The following is a 15,808-nucleotide window of genomic DNA, read 5'->3' on the forward strand; positions in this document are numbered from 1 at the left end:
AAAGCGAAGAGGAACTAAAGAGCCTCCTGATGAAGGTGAAAGAGGAGAGTAAAAACCTGGCTTAAAATTCAACATTCAAAAAACTAAGATCATGGCATCTGGTCCCATCACTTCATGGCAAAGAAACTGGGGGATAAAATGGAAACAGTTATGGATTTATTTTCTTGGGCTCCAAAATCACTGTGGAAGTTGACTGCGGTCATGAAATGAAAAGATGGCTGCTCCTTGAAAGAAAAGCTATGACCAACATAGAGAGCATATTAAAAAGCAAAGACATCATTTTGCCAACAAAGGCCTATATAGTCATAGTTATGGTTTTTCCAGTAGTCATGTATGGATGTGAGGGTTGGACCATATAGAAGGCTGAATGCCAAAGAATTGATGCTTTCAAACCGTGGTGTTGGAAAAGACTCTAGAGAGTCCCTTGGACTGCAAGGAGATCAAACCAGTCAATCCTAAAGGAAATCTACCCTGAATATTCATTGAAAGGACTGATCCTGAAGCTGAAGCTCCAATAACTTTGGCCACCTAATGCAAAGAACTGACTCATCTGAAAAGACCCTGATGCTGGGAAAGATTGAAGGTGGGAAGGAGAAGGGAATGACAGAGGATGAGATAGTTGGACGGCATCACTGACTCGATGGACCTGAGTTTGAGTAAACTCCAGGAGTTGGTGATCGACAGGGAGGCCTGGCGTGCTGTGGTCCATGGGGTTGCAGAGAGTCAGACACAACTGAACAACTGAACTGAACTGAGTATCTGAGACAAAGAACCAAAAAGAAGTAACACGCGAAAGACTACACAAAAAGAATACAAACAAGCACTTCACAGAGAAATACACACACAAGCAGAATGCACCCCAAGTCCCAAAGACTTTCCATTCTTAACACCAAGAACCTGAGTATGTTATGTTACAAAGAAAAAGGACTTTGTAAATGTGATTAAAGTAAGGACCATGAGCTGGGGTAGAGTACCCTGGATTATCCAAGTGTGCCCAAACTAATCACACAAGTCCTTAGAAACAGTGACCCTTTCCCACCTGTGTTGAGGAGGAATCTAACTATGAAAGGTTAAAAGAAAAACAGCACTGCTAGCTTTGAAGATGTAGAAGTGGTTCAGGAGCCAAAGGAATACCTGTAGCCTCTAGAAACTAGAGGCTAGAAAAGCAAGGAAACATTCTATCTACCCTAGAGCCTCCAAAAGGAATGCAGCCCAGCTGATACCTTGATTTTAGTCCAGTGAGACCAGTGTTGGACTTCCATTCTATAGAACAGTAGATAACACATTTATGTTATAAAAGCCACCAGGTTTGTGGTAATGTGTTCACAATAGAAAACCAATTACATAAAGTAACTAGGACATTAGCCCATTATGGTGCTAGTGCCAGCAACAATGGCCCTATATACATAAGGTTAAGCCACTCTTTGGCTTGCTAAGGCCAAACAGGAACAAATTGTTTTGGGGGAACGTGAGGTAGGTGAGTAGGTACAGAGGACAGTTTTTCCTTTTGTAACCCTGCTATGGCCTAACCAGAAGAAGAAGACAGGCTTCCTTTACCTACTGCAAGATATCCAGAATAGAAAACCAGGTGGACATGCATGGGAAGTGGAGCACGGGGTTTGGTTTCTGGCACGGGACTGCTGCAGATGCTCTATCGGCTCCCTTACAGGAGAATCTAGTACAGAACTCCCTTCCTCCCCTCTTTCTTTCATTTATTTTGTCTCCTAGGGAGAGATGTCCAAATGCCAGTCAGAGGGCAGAAGTTTCCTCTGCATTAACTTTGAAACAGGCCATCAAAGAAACTAAGGAAGTTGTATGCCATCAAGGTTCATTACGTCCCATAACTCCTTCCTTTAGCTTGGCTTCACACCGGAGTACTTGTCCACATTAATGAGTGCCTGCAATGCAGGAGACGTGGGTTTGATTTGTGGGTCAGAAAGAGCCCCTGGAGAAGGAAATGGCAACCCACTCCAGTCTTCTTGCCTGGAGAATCCCATGGACAGAGAGGAGCCTGGTGCGCTATAGTCCATGGGGTTGCAAAGAGTTACAGATGACTGAGTGACTAAACATACAACATACACACTGGGTTTGCCAAAAATTTTGTTCAGGTTTTTTGCCTCATCTTCTGGAAAAACCTGATTGAACTTTTTGGTGAACCTAATACATAACAGGTAATTAAATACAGGCAATAAAACAAAACCATAAAATTATATAATTCTGAAGTAATCAGGTTTTATTAATAGCTTAACTTTTAATATCTTATATACCTATCTATTGAGGTGGATGGATATATAATAGTAATAGGTGGTTAAAATATTATAAACATAACTGTAGAGTACTATAATGTTCTACTGAGTACTGACTACCAACGTACACACGTTACTCAACTACTGAGTTTCCCTGTCTGTCCATACTTTACAACATCAGTGTGCTATAGGATTCTAAGGCACAATTCAATAATGTACATAGGAATCCTCTGTACAGGGTTCTAATAACACTGATTATCATCGTGACCATGACACTGTCATATAAGCAACATAACTGATAGACTACTGATGTTTTAAAATAATAGAGCAATCTCAGCCCTTCAATGAAAAACTGTTTCACTCTAATACAGAATCTAATGTCAGATAAACCAATTCCTCTTTCCAAAGACTTGGTTATTGGTCATCAGGCAACCTAAGAATACTTTTCAATACAATCCTATGGATTTGTGCTACATATAACCATACATTTATAAAGGTAGTAAGGATCATAACTGTAATTTTAAGAGATAAAAGGCAATAAAACTTACCTATTACTACCACAGGCAAAGTCACTGATGAATCTTCAAGTAAAGAAGTTTCTTCAACTAATGGCATAGCTTTAACGTTTTGCCCCAAATTATCACCAAAATATTGCACTAATGAATTTAAAATCTCTCCTTCAGTTTCAGTGTCACTGTAGTTTCTTTTAAAAGAAAAACATGGAACAAAAAACAACAGATATATAGTCAATATAGCCTTTATAAAAATCTGTCTCTATTCACTTTTTATTTAGGCCACAAAATATTCAACAGTTCCATAAAAGGAGAAAAGGAAATCCTTTTTATTAATGCTTTCAAATTAGCTTAGCTACATTTCAATGTACACCACTTTCTCAGAAATCCTAAATACAGTGGTCCCTTGCTATCCAGTGGGGGTTGGTTCCAGAACCCAGCCCCCAAACACCAAAATCCATGGATCCTTAAGTCCCTTTTATAAAATGGCATATTTTTGCATATAATCTACCTCCACCCGCCCACAGAATCCAAGCTGTCTCTAGATTAACTATCACCTAATACAATATAAATGCTATGTATGCAGTTGTCTTCATGCAGGAAATTCAAATTTTGCTTTTTGAACTTTTTCTTTCTCAAATATTTCCCATCTGTAGTTGGTTGAACCCATGGATGTAGAACCTGTGGATATGGAGGGCTGACTTTAGCTGCTGTCTCTTTAATGACTTGAAGGCAAGTTTTAAATAAGAAGCTATTTTTAATGACCAAAGACACAGGACTGTATTAGGCATTTTTACAATTCTCTGACATCTCCTAGGACTGGAAAGTGTCTCCTTCACTTTTTTTTTCCTTCCTCATTAATAAAAACTTGTGTGCATTAGAGGCAGTATATATATATATACGTAGGCTTTCCTGGTAGCTCAGACAGTAAAGAATCTACCTTCAATGCGGGAGACCCAGGTTTGATCCCTGGGTTGGGAAAATACCCTGGAAAAGGGAATGGCAATCCACTCTAGTATTCTTGTCTGGATAATTCCATGGATAGAGGAGCCTGGCGGGCTATAGTCCAAGGGGTCACAAAGAGTTGGACATGACTGAACAACTAACACTTCCACTTTTCATGTGGAACAAGATAGCTACATACAGTATTATAAGGAAAAGTTACTGAACTTATATATTACAAATTGTGTGTTTTGGCTAAACAATAAGGTTTATACATCTTATTCTCAGAGATACTGAAAAGTGCAAAGATCTTAATGTTGATTTCCAATCTACCTTCTTTCCCAACTGCCTCCCAAGAAACTAGTTTTGGCATTCTGACACGTTCATGCAATAAATGGAGCATCCTTTGAGCACAGTTAATTTTCTGCATTATCCGAGATTACTTCAAAATAGAATTCCTGAGTTAGAAACAGGCCAATTATCTGAAAGTTAACCTGAGTACTGACTAGTGGGTGAGTGTGGTTATTGCTATTCCCCAAATGACAAACATGGGAATCGATCAGTTATTTCACAAGACTCACTGATCCTAGGGGAGGAAGACAAATGGAAAGAATTAGGCAGAGAGCAATAATTTCTCCTTCCTGCTGCTGCTGCTAAGCCACTTCAGTCATGTCCGACTCTGTGTGACCCCATAGACAGCAGCCCACCAGGCTCCCCCGTCCCTGGGATTCTCCAGGCAAGAACACTGAAGTGGGTTGCCATTTCCTTCTCCAATGCAGGAAAGTGAAAAGTAAAAGTGAAGTCGCTCAGTCGTGTCCGACTCTTAGCGACCCCATGGACTGCAGCCCACCAGGCTCCTTCGTCCATTGGATTTTCCAGACAAGAGTACTGGAGTGGGGTGCCATTGCCTTTTCCTTCCTATAACCCTCCAATTTCCCAAACTACCCTTGGAAAGGGCAGAGTTCCCCCAGGATACACTAACAGCTTTCCTTCCCCCAATAATTGGACTTCCCTATCAATACATTGGCGCATTATTGCCAGAACAGATTTCATTTAATATGGCTACTCCTCACACTGCAAGGCTGCCCCTGGAAGAAACAACTTAAGATCAATCATCCCTTTCAGATCATTTCATCTCTTATCATTGATCAGATCCAGATGTACTAGCTGTCTTGCCTTCTGCTTGACAACTTCTTGCTTGACGACTGAACTCAACATGAATGCATTATACTTGGGCTTGTCCCTCATACTTCTCCTAAATGTGTGTCAAGGACAGGTTCCTCAGCTTCCTTTGGATGCCTCTTTTTTCTTAATATATATACTTATATACTTTATTGAAGTATTCTTGACTTACAATGTTTCTGGTGCAGAGTCATTCAGTTTACATATACACATAGATTATTTTTGAGATTATTTTCTATTATAGGTTGTTACAAGATATTCACTATAGCTCCCTGTGCTATACAGTTAACCTTTGGGGCTTTTTGCATATCTATTTCTTTAAAATTAGAACTCTAGCATTCTATTCACACTACGTCAAACAAGTGGAATCAAAACATCATAAATTTTTCAGTTAGGCAAAAATTCATGTTTTTTAAAAATATATATATTACATACTATTTAAAAGATTTTCTACTATGCTTGATAAACGTTTGAGAAAGAACATTAAAAAAAAAAGATGGAATGGCAAAACTGGAAAACAAACTAAATGAAATCATGGGAGAACTGAATGAAATACAAGAAGTGAAGCAAACTAGATAAAAGTAAAAAATCATCATGTAGTCCAGTAATTTTTAAACAAAGCTACTTATCAGAAACATATCTGGGGCTTTGGAGAAAAAAAGCAATATCTGGGCATTTGTATTTTTCAAAATATTCCAAGATAATTCTGATATGCATTTGGATTTTAAAAAGTGATTACAGGCTTTTCCATTAAATAGTAGGTTTGATGATACAGAATTCTATCAACTTTCTGTTGACCAATCATGATACAATGTTATTAAGTGAGTAACAGTTACATAATCAAAATAGTAAAAGATACTGATCAGTTTTCACAACCAATAGGGAGACAAAACATAAAAGAGTTGCAAGACAAAATGGGAACATGATTAACAATATAAAATAATTACATACAATATGAGGGATCAAAGAAAAGATATACCAATCTGAATGCACAGTTTCAAAGAATAAAAGAGATAAGAAAGCCTTCTTAAGGGAACAATGCAAAGAAATAGAGGAAAACAATAGAATGGGCAAGACTAGAGATCTCTTCAAGAAAATTAGGGATAACAAGGGAACATTTCATGCAAAGATAGGAACAATAAAGGACAGAAATGGTATGGGCCTGACAGAAGCAGAAGATATTAAGAAGAGGCGGCAGGAATACACAGAAGAACTAAACAAAAAAGGTCTTAGTGACCACGACAAGCACGGTAGTGTAGTCACTCGCCTAGAGCCAGACATCCTGGAGTGGGAAGTCAACTGGGCTTTAGGAAGCATTACTACAAACAAAGCTAGTGGAGGTGATGGAAATCCTGCTGAGCTATTTAAAATCCTAAAAGATGATGCTGTTAAAGTGCTGCACTCAAAATGTCAGCAAACTTGGAAAATTCAGCAGTGGCCACAGGATTGGAAATGGTCAGTTTTCATTCCAATCGCAAAGAAGGACAATGCCAAAGAATGTTCAAACTATTGCACAATTGCACTCATTTCACGTTAGAAAGGTAATGCTGAAAATCCTTCAAGTTAGGCTTCAACAGTATGTGAACCGAGAACTTTCAGATGTACAAGCTGGATTTAGAAAAGGCAGAGGAACCAGAGATCAAATTGCCAACAACCAATGGATCATAGAAAAAGCAAGTGTATTTCAGAACATCTACTTCTGTTTCATTGTGCTAAAACCTTTGACTGTGGTCATAACAAACTGGAAAATTTTTAAAGAAATGGGAATACCAAACCACCTTACCTGCCTCCTGAGAAATCTGTATGCAGGTCAAGAAGCAACAGTTAGAACTGGACATAGGACAACAAACTAGTTCAAAATAGGGAAAGGAGTACTTCAAGGCTGTCTATTGTCATCCTGCTTATTTAACTTACATGCAGAGCACATCTTGTGAAATGCTGGGCTGGATGAATCACAAGCTGGAATGAGGAGTGCCGGGAGAAATATCAATAACTTCAAATATGCAGATGATATCACCACAATGGCAGAATTGAAGAGGAACTTAAGAGCATCTTGATGAAGGTGAAAGAGGAGAGTGAAAAAGCTGGCTTAAAACTCAACATTCAAAAAATGAAGATCAGGGCACCTGGTCTCACCATTTCATGGCAAATAGATGAGGAAAAAATGGAAACACTGACAGGATTTATTTTCGTAGGTTCCAAGATCACTGCGGACGGTGACTGCAGCCATGAAATTCAAAGACGTTTGTTACTTGGAAGAAAGGCTGTAACAAACCGAGACAGCATGTTAAAAAGCAGAAACATCATTTTGCCCACAAAGGTCTGTATAATCAAAACTGTGGTTTTTCCAGTAGTCATGTACAGATGTAAAAGTTGGACCATAAAAAAGGCTGAGCACCAAAGAACTGATGCTTTTGAATTGTGGTGCTGGAGAAGACTTTTGAGAGTCCCCTGATCAAGGGGATCAAGCAGGAAGATCAAACCAATCAATCTAAAGGAAATGAACCCTGAATATTCATTGGATGGACTGATGCTAAAGCTGAAACTCCAATACTTTGGCCACCTGCTGTCAAGAGCTGACTCACTGGAAGACCCTGATGCTGGGCAAGATTGAGGGCAGGGGGAAAAGGAGGTGAAAAAGGATGAGATGGTTGGATGACATCATCAACTCAATGGACATGAATTTGAACAAACTCCAGGAGATAGTGAAGGACAGGTTAGTTTGGTTTGCTGAAGTCCATGGGGTTGCAAAGAGTCAGATACAACTGAGCGACTGAAATGAACTGAAATAGGGGGAACTGGGAAATACTTTTAAGACCTTTAATGAGATATAATTCACAAACATCACAAATTTCACCCTTTTATTTATTTTTTTTGCAAAGTTATACAGCATGTGGATTGTAGTTCCCTAACAGGGTTCGAACTTATGCCCTCTGTAGTAAATGCACGTTCTTAACCAATGGACCACCAGGAAAGTCCAAAATTCCCTCTTTTAAAGTGTACAATTCAGGGTTCTAAGTATAGTCACAAGGTTTTGCAATCATTACCAATAACTCCAGAGAAATTTTACCATCCCAGAAGCAGACACTGCACTCATTAGCGCTCTGTCTTCACTCTTCCCCCCCCGCAGCCACTGGCAGCCACTAATCTACTGTCTTACCGCACGTGCCTACGCCGGAAATTTCAAATAAATGGGACCCGTCATCCATTACGTGGCCTTTGACATCTGAGTTCTTCCACTTAGCATGACCGCAAGGTTCACCCATGTTTTGGATGTACTGGTACTTCATTCCTTTCTAGGCCTAAATAATATTCCACTGTTTAGATACAACACGTTTTGTTTATTCATTCATGAGCTGATGAGTATCTGGATGATTTTCTCTTTTTAGCTATTACAAATATTCTATGAACATTTGTGTATAAACCTTTACATGAACGTATGTTATTTCTCTCAGGTATGTTCTTAGAAGTGCACGCAATGGCTGGCCCCTAGGTTTAACATCTTGAAGAATCGGCAAAGTGATTCCCAAGTGTGTACCATCTTATACTCCCACCAGTGATATGCAGGTTCCAACGTCTCCACATCCTCACCAGCAAGTGATTTTTTGTGTTTTGTATTTTAGCTACCTTAGCAGCTGTAAAGTAGCATCTCACTGCAGTTCTGATTACCATTTCTCAGTGACTACTAATGTTAACCATCTTTTCATGTGCATATTGGCCATTTGTATTTCTTCTTCAGAGAGTAATTCAAATTAGTTGCCCACTGTCCAACTGGGCTGTTGTTTTTACTGCTGAGTTTTCACTACTATTTATATATCCTGGACATATGATTTGTTAATATTTTCTCCCATTTCGTGAGTTGTCTTTTCACTTTCTTTATATTGTCTTCTGAATCACAAGTTTTAATTTTTGATCAAGTCTATTTTTTTGTTGTTGCTGTACTTTTGGTGTCATATCTAAGAAAGCTCTGCCTAATCTAAAATCACAAATCTGTTCTCCTCTATGAGCTTTATAGTTTTGGTTTTTAAATTTATATCTTTCATCTATTTAAGTTCATTTTTTTTACATGGTATGAGGCAGCAGTCCATTTCATTGTTCTGTTTGTGGATATTCATTCGTGGCACTATTTGTTGAAACACTGTTATTTCCATTTGTCTTGGGATCCCACAGAAGTCAATTTACCACAAGTGAAGGGCATTATTTCTGGACTCAGTTCTATCCTACTGATCTATGTTTACCTTTACGCGTGCATCATGCTCTCTTGATTATTGTTTCTTTGTAGTAACTTGTGAAATTAGGAAGTGTGAATCCTTCAACTTTGTTCTTTTCTCAAGAATGTCTTGGCTATTCTGGGTTCCCTGCAACTCCATGTGAGCTTTAGAGTCTTTCCATCAATTTCCAGGAAGAAAAAAAAAAAAGGTAGCTAGGATTTTTATAGGATTACATTGAATTTGTATAGAAATTCAAGGAATATTGCCAACTGAAGAACACTAAGCTTTTCAACCCCTGAACATGGGATTCCTTATCATTTATTTAAGCCTTTCATTCTTCTCAGGGATGTTTTCTAACTTTCAGTGTACAAGTTTCACATTTCTTCTGCTAATTTCCAAATACTTCAATCTCTTTGATGCTAGTATAAACTGGATTGTTTTGTTAATTTCACTGTCAGATTGTTCACTGTTAGTATATAGAAATATAACAGATTATTGTATGTTGATCTTGGATTCTGTAATATCACTGAATTCATTTATTAGGTCTAGCAGGTTTTATGTGTATGTCTGTGTGTGGGCCTCAAGCAATTTGATACTAGCCTCTCTCAAGACTCAAGTAGAGTATGTGGATCCAAAGTCTTAACTTCTCTTAATTCTCCACTGAGTACAGGTGATTTGTTCTGATTTTCTACCATTGGTCATAAGTTTAACCTTTGTGTACCTAATCCATAATATTGGTATAAACTATTTGTAATAAACTTTCATGGTACTTGATAAATACTGGTTTAACACAGGCATGAAAAACTGAATCAAGAGATGAAATGAAAATAGGGTTCACTGAATTTACATAAAGCAGCAGTGAAACAAAGGCCTATTAGTAAGTATTCTTTGTAAAAAACTCAAAATCTAAATTATAAATTTAGTATTTCTGAACATATTTTATAGTATATGCATACCACATCATGGTCTAAGAACAGTGAAAATTTCCACTTTAGATATCCAATTTGCTGAATGTTTGTTCTGTTTAAAACAAATACTTATTTTGAGTAATAAAAATATCTACTTTTCCTTTATTCGGGGCAATAAATTAGAAAATATAATTAAATTTTAGGAAACACTAAAGAACAGCACTTTATCCATATGCAAAAAGCCATATGCAAAAAGTTACCCTATTGTTAGGCATCAAGTTAGACGACTATTTGAAATTTAAGATGATTTTACATGCCTTCCATGTTTTGTTTTTCAAACATTATGATCCAAAGTCTCAAAACAAATTAAAAGGATGGCACAGGTAACTTATATGCAGAGTACATCATGAGAAACGTTGGACTGGAAGAAACACAAGCTGGAATCAAGATTGCCAGGAGAAATATCAATAACTTCAGATATGTAGATGATACCACCCTTATGGCAGAAAGTGAAGAGGAACTAAAGAGCCTCTTGATGAAAATGGAAGTGGAGAGTAAAAAAGTTGGCTTAAAGCTCAACATTCAGAAAACGAAGATCATGGCATCCAGTCCCATCACTTCATGGCAAATAGATGGGGAAACAGTGGAAACAGTGGCTGACTTTATTTTGGGGGGCTCCAAAATCATTGCAGATGGTGACTGCAGCCATGAAATTCAAAGACTCTTACTCCTTGGAAGGAAAGTTATGACCAACCTAGATAGCATATTCAAAAGCAGAGACATTACTTTGCCAACAAAGGTCCGTCTAGTCAAGGCTATGGTTTTTCCTGTGGTCATGTATGGATGTAAGAGTTGGACTGTGAAGAAAGAAAGCTAAGCACTGAAGAATTGATGCTTTTGAACTGTAGTGTTGGAGAAGACTCTCGAGAGTTCCTTGGACTGCAAGGAGATCCAATCAGTCCATTCTAAAGGAGATCAGCCCTGGGATTTCTTTGGAAGGAATGATGCTAAAGCTGAAACTCCAGTACTTTGTCCACCTCACGCAGAGTTGACTCATTGGAAAAGACTCTGATGCTGGGAGGGATTGGGGGCAGGAGGAGATGGGGACGACAGAGGATTAGATGGCTGGATGGCGTCACTGACTCGATGGACGTGAGTCTGAGTGAACTCCGGGAGTTGGTAATGGACAGGGAGGCCTGGCGTGCTGGGATTCATGGGGTCGCAAAGAGTCGGACACGACTGAGCGACTGAACTGGACTGAACTGAACAAAAGACTTTTCTCACATCTAGCAATACTTTTCTAAATGATCATTCAAACTACAATGAAACGTTTTACTACCTGAGTTTAAACTTTGGAAGCATAAGCTTAGACTGTTACCAAATTGATACTACTATAAGAAAAACTGCTAAGTGTTAGTCCCTCAGTTGTGTCCAACTCTTTGCAGCCCCACAGACTGTAGCTCACCAAGCTCCTCTGTTCAGGGAATTCTCCAGGCAAAAATACTAGAGTGGGCAGCCATTCCTTTTTCAAGGGGATCTTTCCCAACCAGGGATCGAACCCAGCGTCTCCTGCATTGCAGGCAGAATCTTTACCATCTGAACCACTAGGGAAGCCCAAAACAATGTCCTAAAGTCACAAACGAAGCTACTCTTTATCTTCCAGAACAGTTAAGTTTTCTTCCTCTGAAAGTTAGGAGACAACTTTCTCACAGTCCTTATCCTTTCAGATAAAAGACAAGATCCAAAATGTAGACATTATCACAATTGGTTTTAAAATGCATTCCTAATGAAATTGCTCCCCGCAAAAAATAATATTAGTAAATTATAAACCTTTTCCTAAGGAAATGTTTTAAATATTAAATATTTTCTGTTAAAAATTTTATATAAGAGCTGTTTATGCAATGAAAATATGGTTTATCAACCACAATTTTTATCCTTTGGCTAGCAGGCTTGTTTTCTTTTCTCTCTCAAGATCAAACTACAGCAAATACCTTGTTTTCATCTCCTCCTCCAAATTTCTGTACAAAGAGGTAAGCATATGATATCCACTACCTAGAGTTAGTTGAATGGCCATGAATCCCACGCCATGTCCTTAGAATTCAACTGTATTAAAAGGTGTCAAAAAGTTTTCGGACAGTACCTTCTAAAGGGCATATTATTTTCTCAAGGGCTTCAGTCTAAGAAGTTTTCACTAGGAGAACTTGTTTTCTAGAATTCTCCAAAGGGTACCTGATACTCTCAAATCACTGTCAGGTAGGTAACAAATCTGCCTAGCATTTAAAATTCAGCAGTTTATTACATAAAATAATTTCTAATATCCAGAATTTAGAGACTCCTACAAAATTCACTGAGATGGAGGGCAAATCTGGATTACTGAGCTATTACAACAGGAATTCTGAGTTTTCTCTGTGCCTAACACCCAACTTTTGCAATTTGGTGAAGCCTCTGGATCTCTTCTTTGAATATTATTATTAAACATATAATAGGATTTACAAGGAAGCTAAAAAGTAAACTTGGAATACGTCTTTATGTACTCCTCCACTATATTAAATAACCAGTATAGTGACGCAAAATAACTAGTGTAATCTTGAAGAAATAAACAGTATTTCTAGGTATCTGCAACAACCAGTGTGGCATGAAAACATCTGTGATTTCTACTGATGACCAAGTCACAAATACTACTGTGGCTTACTGCTTATGTTCACAATTGAAGAACATAGATTTTGGTTAAAGTTGAGTGAAAATGCCTGGTACCATTCTATACATTCAAGTTCATGATCCATCTAAAGTCTATATATGCACCCCAATTAACTCGATCAGAATCTCATATTTTACAAAAGAAGTTTTGCTTATCATCATCCTAGCACATTTGCGTATATATAAAGCAAAGCATTTTATGAAAGTCTTCGTTAAGTTTAACTTGGCTTCAGGACAAGGTTAAAACTAGTTTCCAGTTGTTTTAGGTCTTTCTATAACTGAATGAGACGTTAGCCAATTGGGCTAGACCTCGTGCATTCACTTTCATTTTAAAACGTATCATCTGTATCAACCCTAAAAACGGTCCCCATAATGTAGGTCAAGAATCGTTTCACATGTTTCAAATTTCTACGATATGCCTGACTTACATGGACTAACATCTTAAAAGTCAGAAACCTATTTGTACCTAGAGCATCACATTTTAAACATTAACTCCCTGCCTCCCTTCAACCCAGTAACTTAGGTTATCAGGTTTTTTTTTTAACAGAAAAAAAAAAGTTTAAGATGCGGGTGTTAAATTTCTATGATATACGTGACTTAACAAGGACTAACATCTTAAAAGTCAGAAACCTATTTGTATACCTAGAGCATCACATTTTAAACATAAGTCCCTGCCTCCCTTCAACCCAGTAACCTAGGTTATCAGAATGTTTTTACAGTTTAAAAAAAAAAAATGTTTAAGATGTCGGGGCGGGGGTACCTCAGAGCCTTCACTGAAACTTCGCTCTCTCGTTAAGTCTCGGTTCGCAGAGGCTGGGGGCCGCGCCGTCACGCGCACGGCCCAGGGCGAGGAGGAGCGGACGCCGGACGGGCCCGAGGAGCCGAGGCGGGAACGCGGCCGAGCGGGGCGGCCTCGGCATCCCCCTCAGCGTCGTCCCCGAGTCCCCGCCCGCGCGGCCCGGCCGGGCGCAGCCCACCCGCCCCCGCCCGGGAAGTCACCTGAAATGAGCGGCCAGGGAGCAGCGGCAGCACCACACGGGCATCGGTGGCGGCGCCCCAGGCGCCCGAGCGCGACCGCCTCCCGCGGCGGGATGGCCCGGTCGGGGCGCCCGCCGGGTCGCGGGGGTCCTCGGGGCGCCCCGCGCTTCGCCGTGGTCGCGGCGGCGGCGGCCGGGCTCTGAGGCGGCGGCGGCGGCGGCGGCGGCCCGGGGCCCGCCTCAGGGGAGCCGCTTCCGCTCCGGGCCGCGGGTGGCCGAGGTCTCCGTGCGCCGCTGTGGGGGCGGGACGCGGGGGCGGGCGCGCGGCGACGGCGGCGGAGGCCGGCGTGCTCCTCCTTGCAGGTGCGGCGGAGGCCGAGGCCCGCGATTGGCGCAGCCGCGCCCGGGGCCGGTCGGGGGCCGGGCCTGACGACGCGCTGGGGCGGCTGGGGCTGCGCCGAGGTCCGGGCACCGCGGCCGGCCTTCTGGCTTCTGGCCGGCTGGGCCCGGGGCCAGTTACCGGGGAAGAGTGGGCGCTGCTCGCCCCGGCGGCCGGCCGGTCCGCGGGAAGCGCCGGCGGACCTCGCGGCCTCTGCGGCCGGCGCGCCCCGGCGTCTGCAGTCAGGCCGCGCCGTCCTCTCGCCGAGGGCGCCCGGGGACACCGCGACTCCCGCTCCATGAAAACCGTTTATTTTTTTAAGCGCTTTCCTCGCGCCGGGCCCGGGGCCAGCCACCCGGAGCTGCTGCGCGCCCGCTTTCCGCTCTGGACCCGGCCTCACGGTCGCCTGGGAGAGCTTGGCGAACGGAGAGGGCCCGGGTCCCCAGCCCCCGGTTCTGGTGGGGGGCGTCGGGCGTCCCCGCCGAGGTCCCCCTTCCTTAATAAGTAAGTGGTGATGCTGCTAAAAAATATGGTTGCTCGGCCCTGCCGCAGATTCAGGGACTCGGTGTGTTTTATTTCAGTCCCTCCGAGTGATTATAATGCAGGAAATGGTTAAGAGAGGTACCGAGTAATGAGTGCCCCGTATTCGGTATTTTGAAGAAACGAACACGGGACGAAACCCGGGCAAAGTGCTTGATTGCATATACTGTTATCTGGGAGACGTCATTGGATCACTCCTTCCAAAAAGTGCTGAATATTTTTGCAGTTAAAATCTTGGATGCAGAAGCTTCTGTTTTTAAATACTTTTAAGTTCTCAATTTTTGCTGAATGTCGTCATGAACAAACCCGGACTTAGCAGGTATTTTAGAGTCTGTGGCGCTTAAAAGGAAATTTTAGGACTCAGCCTCCCTCCAGGATTATATAATCTAAGATAATATTCATATATATATATTCATTTTACTGTTTATTTTTACTTTAGTGTTTCAGAAAGTTAAGCATAACTTTTCTGTTGACAGTCACATTACCCTTTTAAAGAACTAAATTTGTAAAAGCTATGCCAATCCTGAGAGTTGAAATATGAAGGTTTATGAGTACTTTTGTATACTTTTTTTCTTTTCTTTATGCCTTTTGAGTTTTCTTGCAGTATCTTCAGGTGAAATAATAAAGTGGGCATATCAAATTTTAGCCTTAATCAGGCTTGTATTTAAACCTTGGTAACTTGCTATCATGGTTTACACTTGATAAGAGCTAATGATTAAACCAGGTCACAATAATTACATAGAGGATTTTTCTTATAGCAAATAAGGCACATCAGAGTTTTTGTGTTTTTGAAATTGTAGGTGAGGTACTATTTAAATATAAAATTCTGGTTTGATGAGGTTGTGGGGCAACAGACTCAGATACTGCTGGTGAGAGTATAAATTAGTATGTGATCCAAAACTCCCGTATCTGCGGAGTAGTCTCTCAGCCTCCTTCAGCAGGTGTAGTCACACATTTAGGGTGGAACTCATCTCACACCGGCATCCATTCCAGTCAGCGGTACCTTCTGGGCTTGCTAAACCCTCCTTATTGGTATATAATATACCAGTATTTTATACATTAAGTTATGGAATCTGCCTGCCAAGCAGGAGAAGCATGTTTGATCCCTGGGTCAGGAAGAGCCCCTGGAGAAGAAAATGGCAGCCCGCTTCGGTATCCTTGCCTGGAAAAATCCCAAGGACAGAGGAGCCTAGCAAGCTATTGTCCATGGGTTT

At 40.9% G+C, this 15,808-nt stretch overlaps 1 protein-coding gene across 3 annotated transcripts in view; it reads right to left on the reverse strand.

Moving 5' to 3' along the window:
* OSGIN2 (oxidative stress induced growth inhibitor family member 2) overlaps positions 1–13,808 on the reverse strand; it is a 29,395-nt gene extending 15,587 nt beyond the window's left edge. Inside the window, exons 1-2 of one of the 3 annotated variants that reach the window (XM_027561600.1) lie at positions 13,698–13,808; positions 2,795–2,949 (exon numbers count right to left, since the gene is read on the reverse strand). In XM_027561600.1, coding sequence (XP_027417401.1) covers positions 2,795–2,949; positions 13,698–13,741 — 199 coding nt within the window. In that variant the 5' untranslated portion in view covers positions 13,742–13,808. Of the gene's footprint in view, positions 1–2,794; positions 2,950–6,796; positions 6,828–13,458; positions 13,555–13,697 lie in introns of those variants that run through there. The other 2 variants (XM_027561601.1, XM_027561602.1) reach the window with 2 other exon arrangements.
* Between the last annotated feature and the right edge of the window lie 2,000 nt (positions 13,809–15,808).

Source organism: Bos indicus x Bos taurus, chromosome 14 (assembly GCF_003369695.1).
Source record: "Bos indicus x Bos taurus breed Angus x Brahman F1 hybrid chromosome 14, Bos_hybrid_MaternalHap_v2.0, whole genome shotgun sequence".
NCBI lineage: Eukaryota > Metazoa > Chordata > Mammalia > Artiodactyla > Bovidae > Bos > Bos indicus x Bos taurus.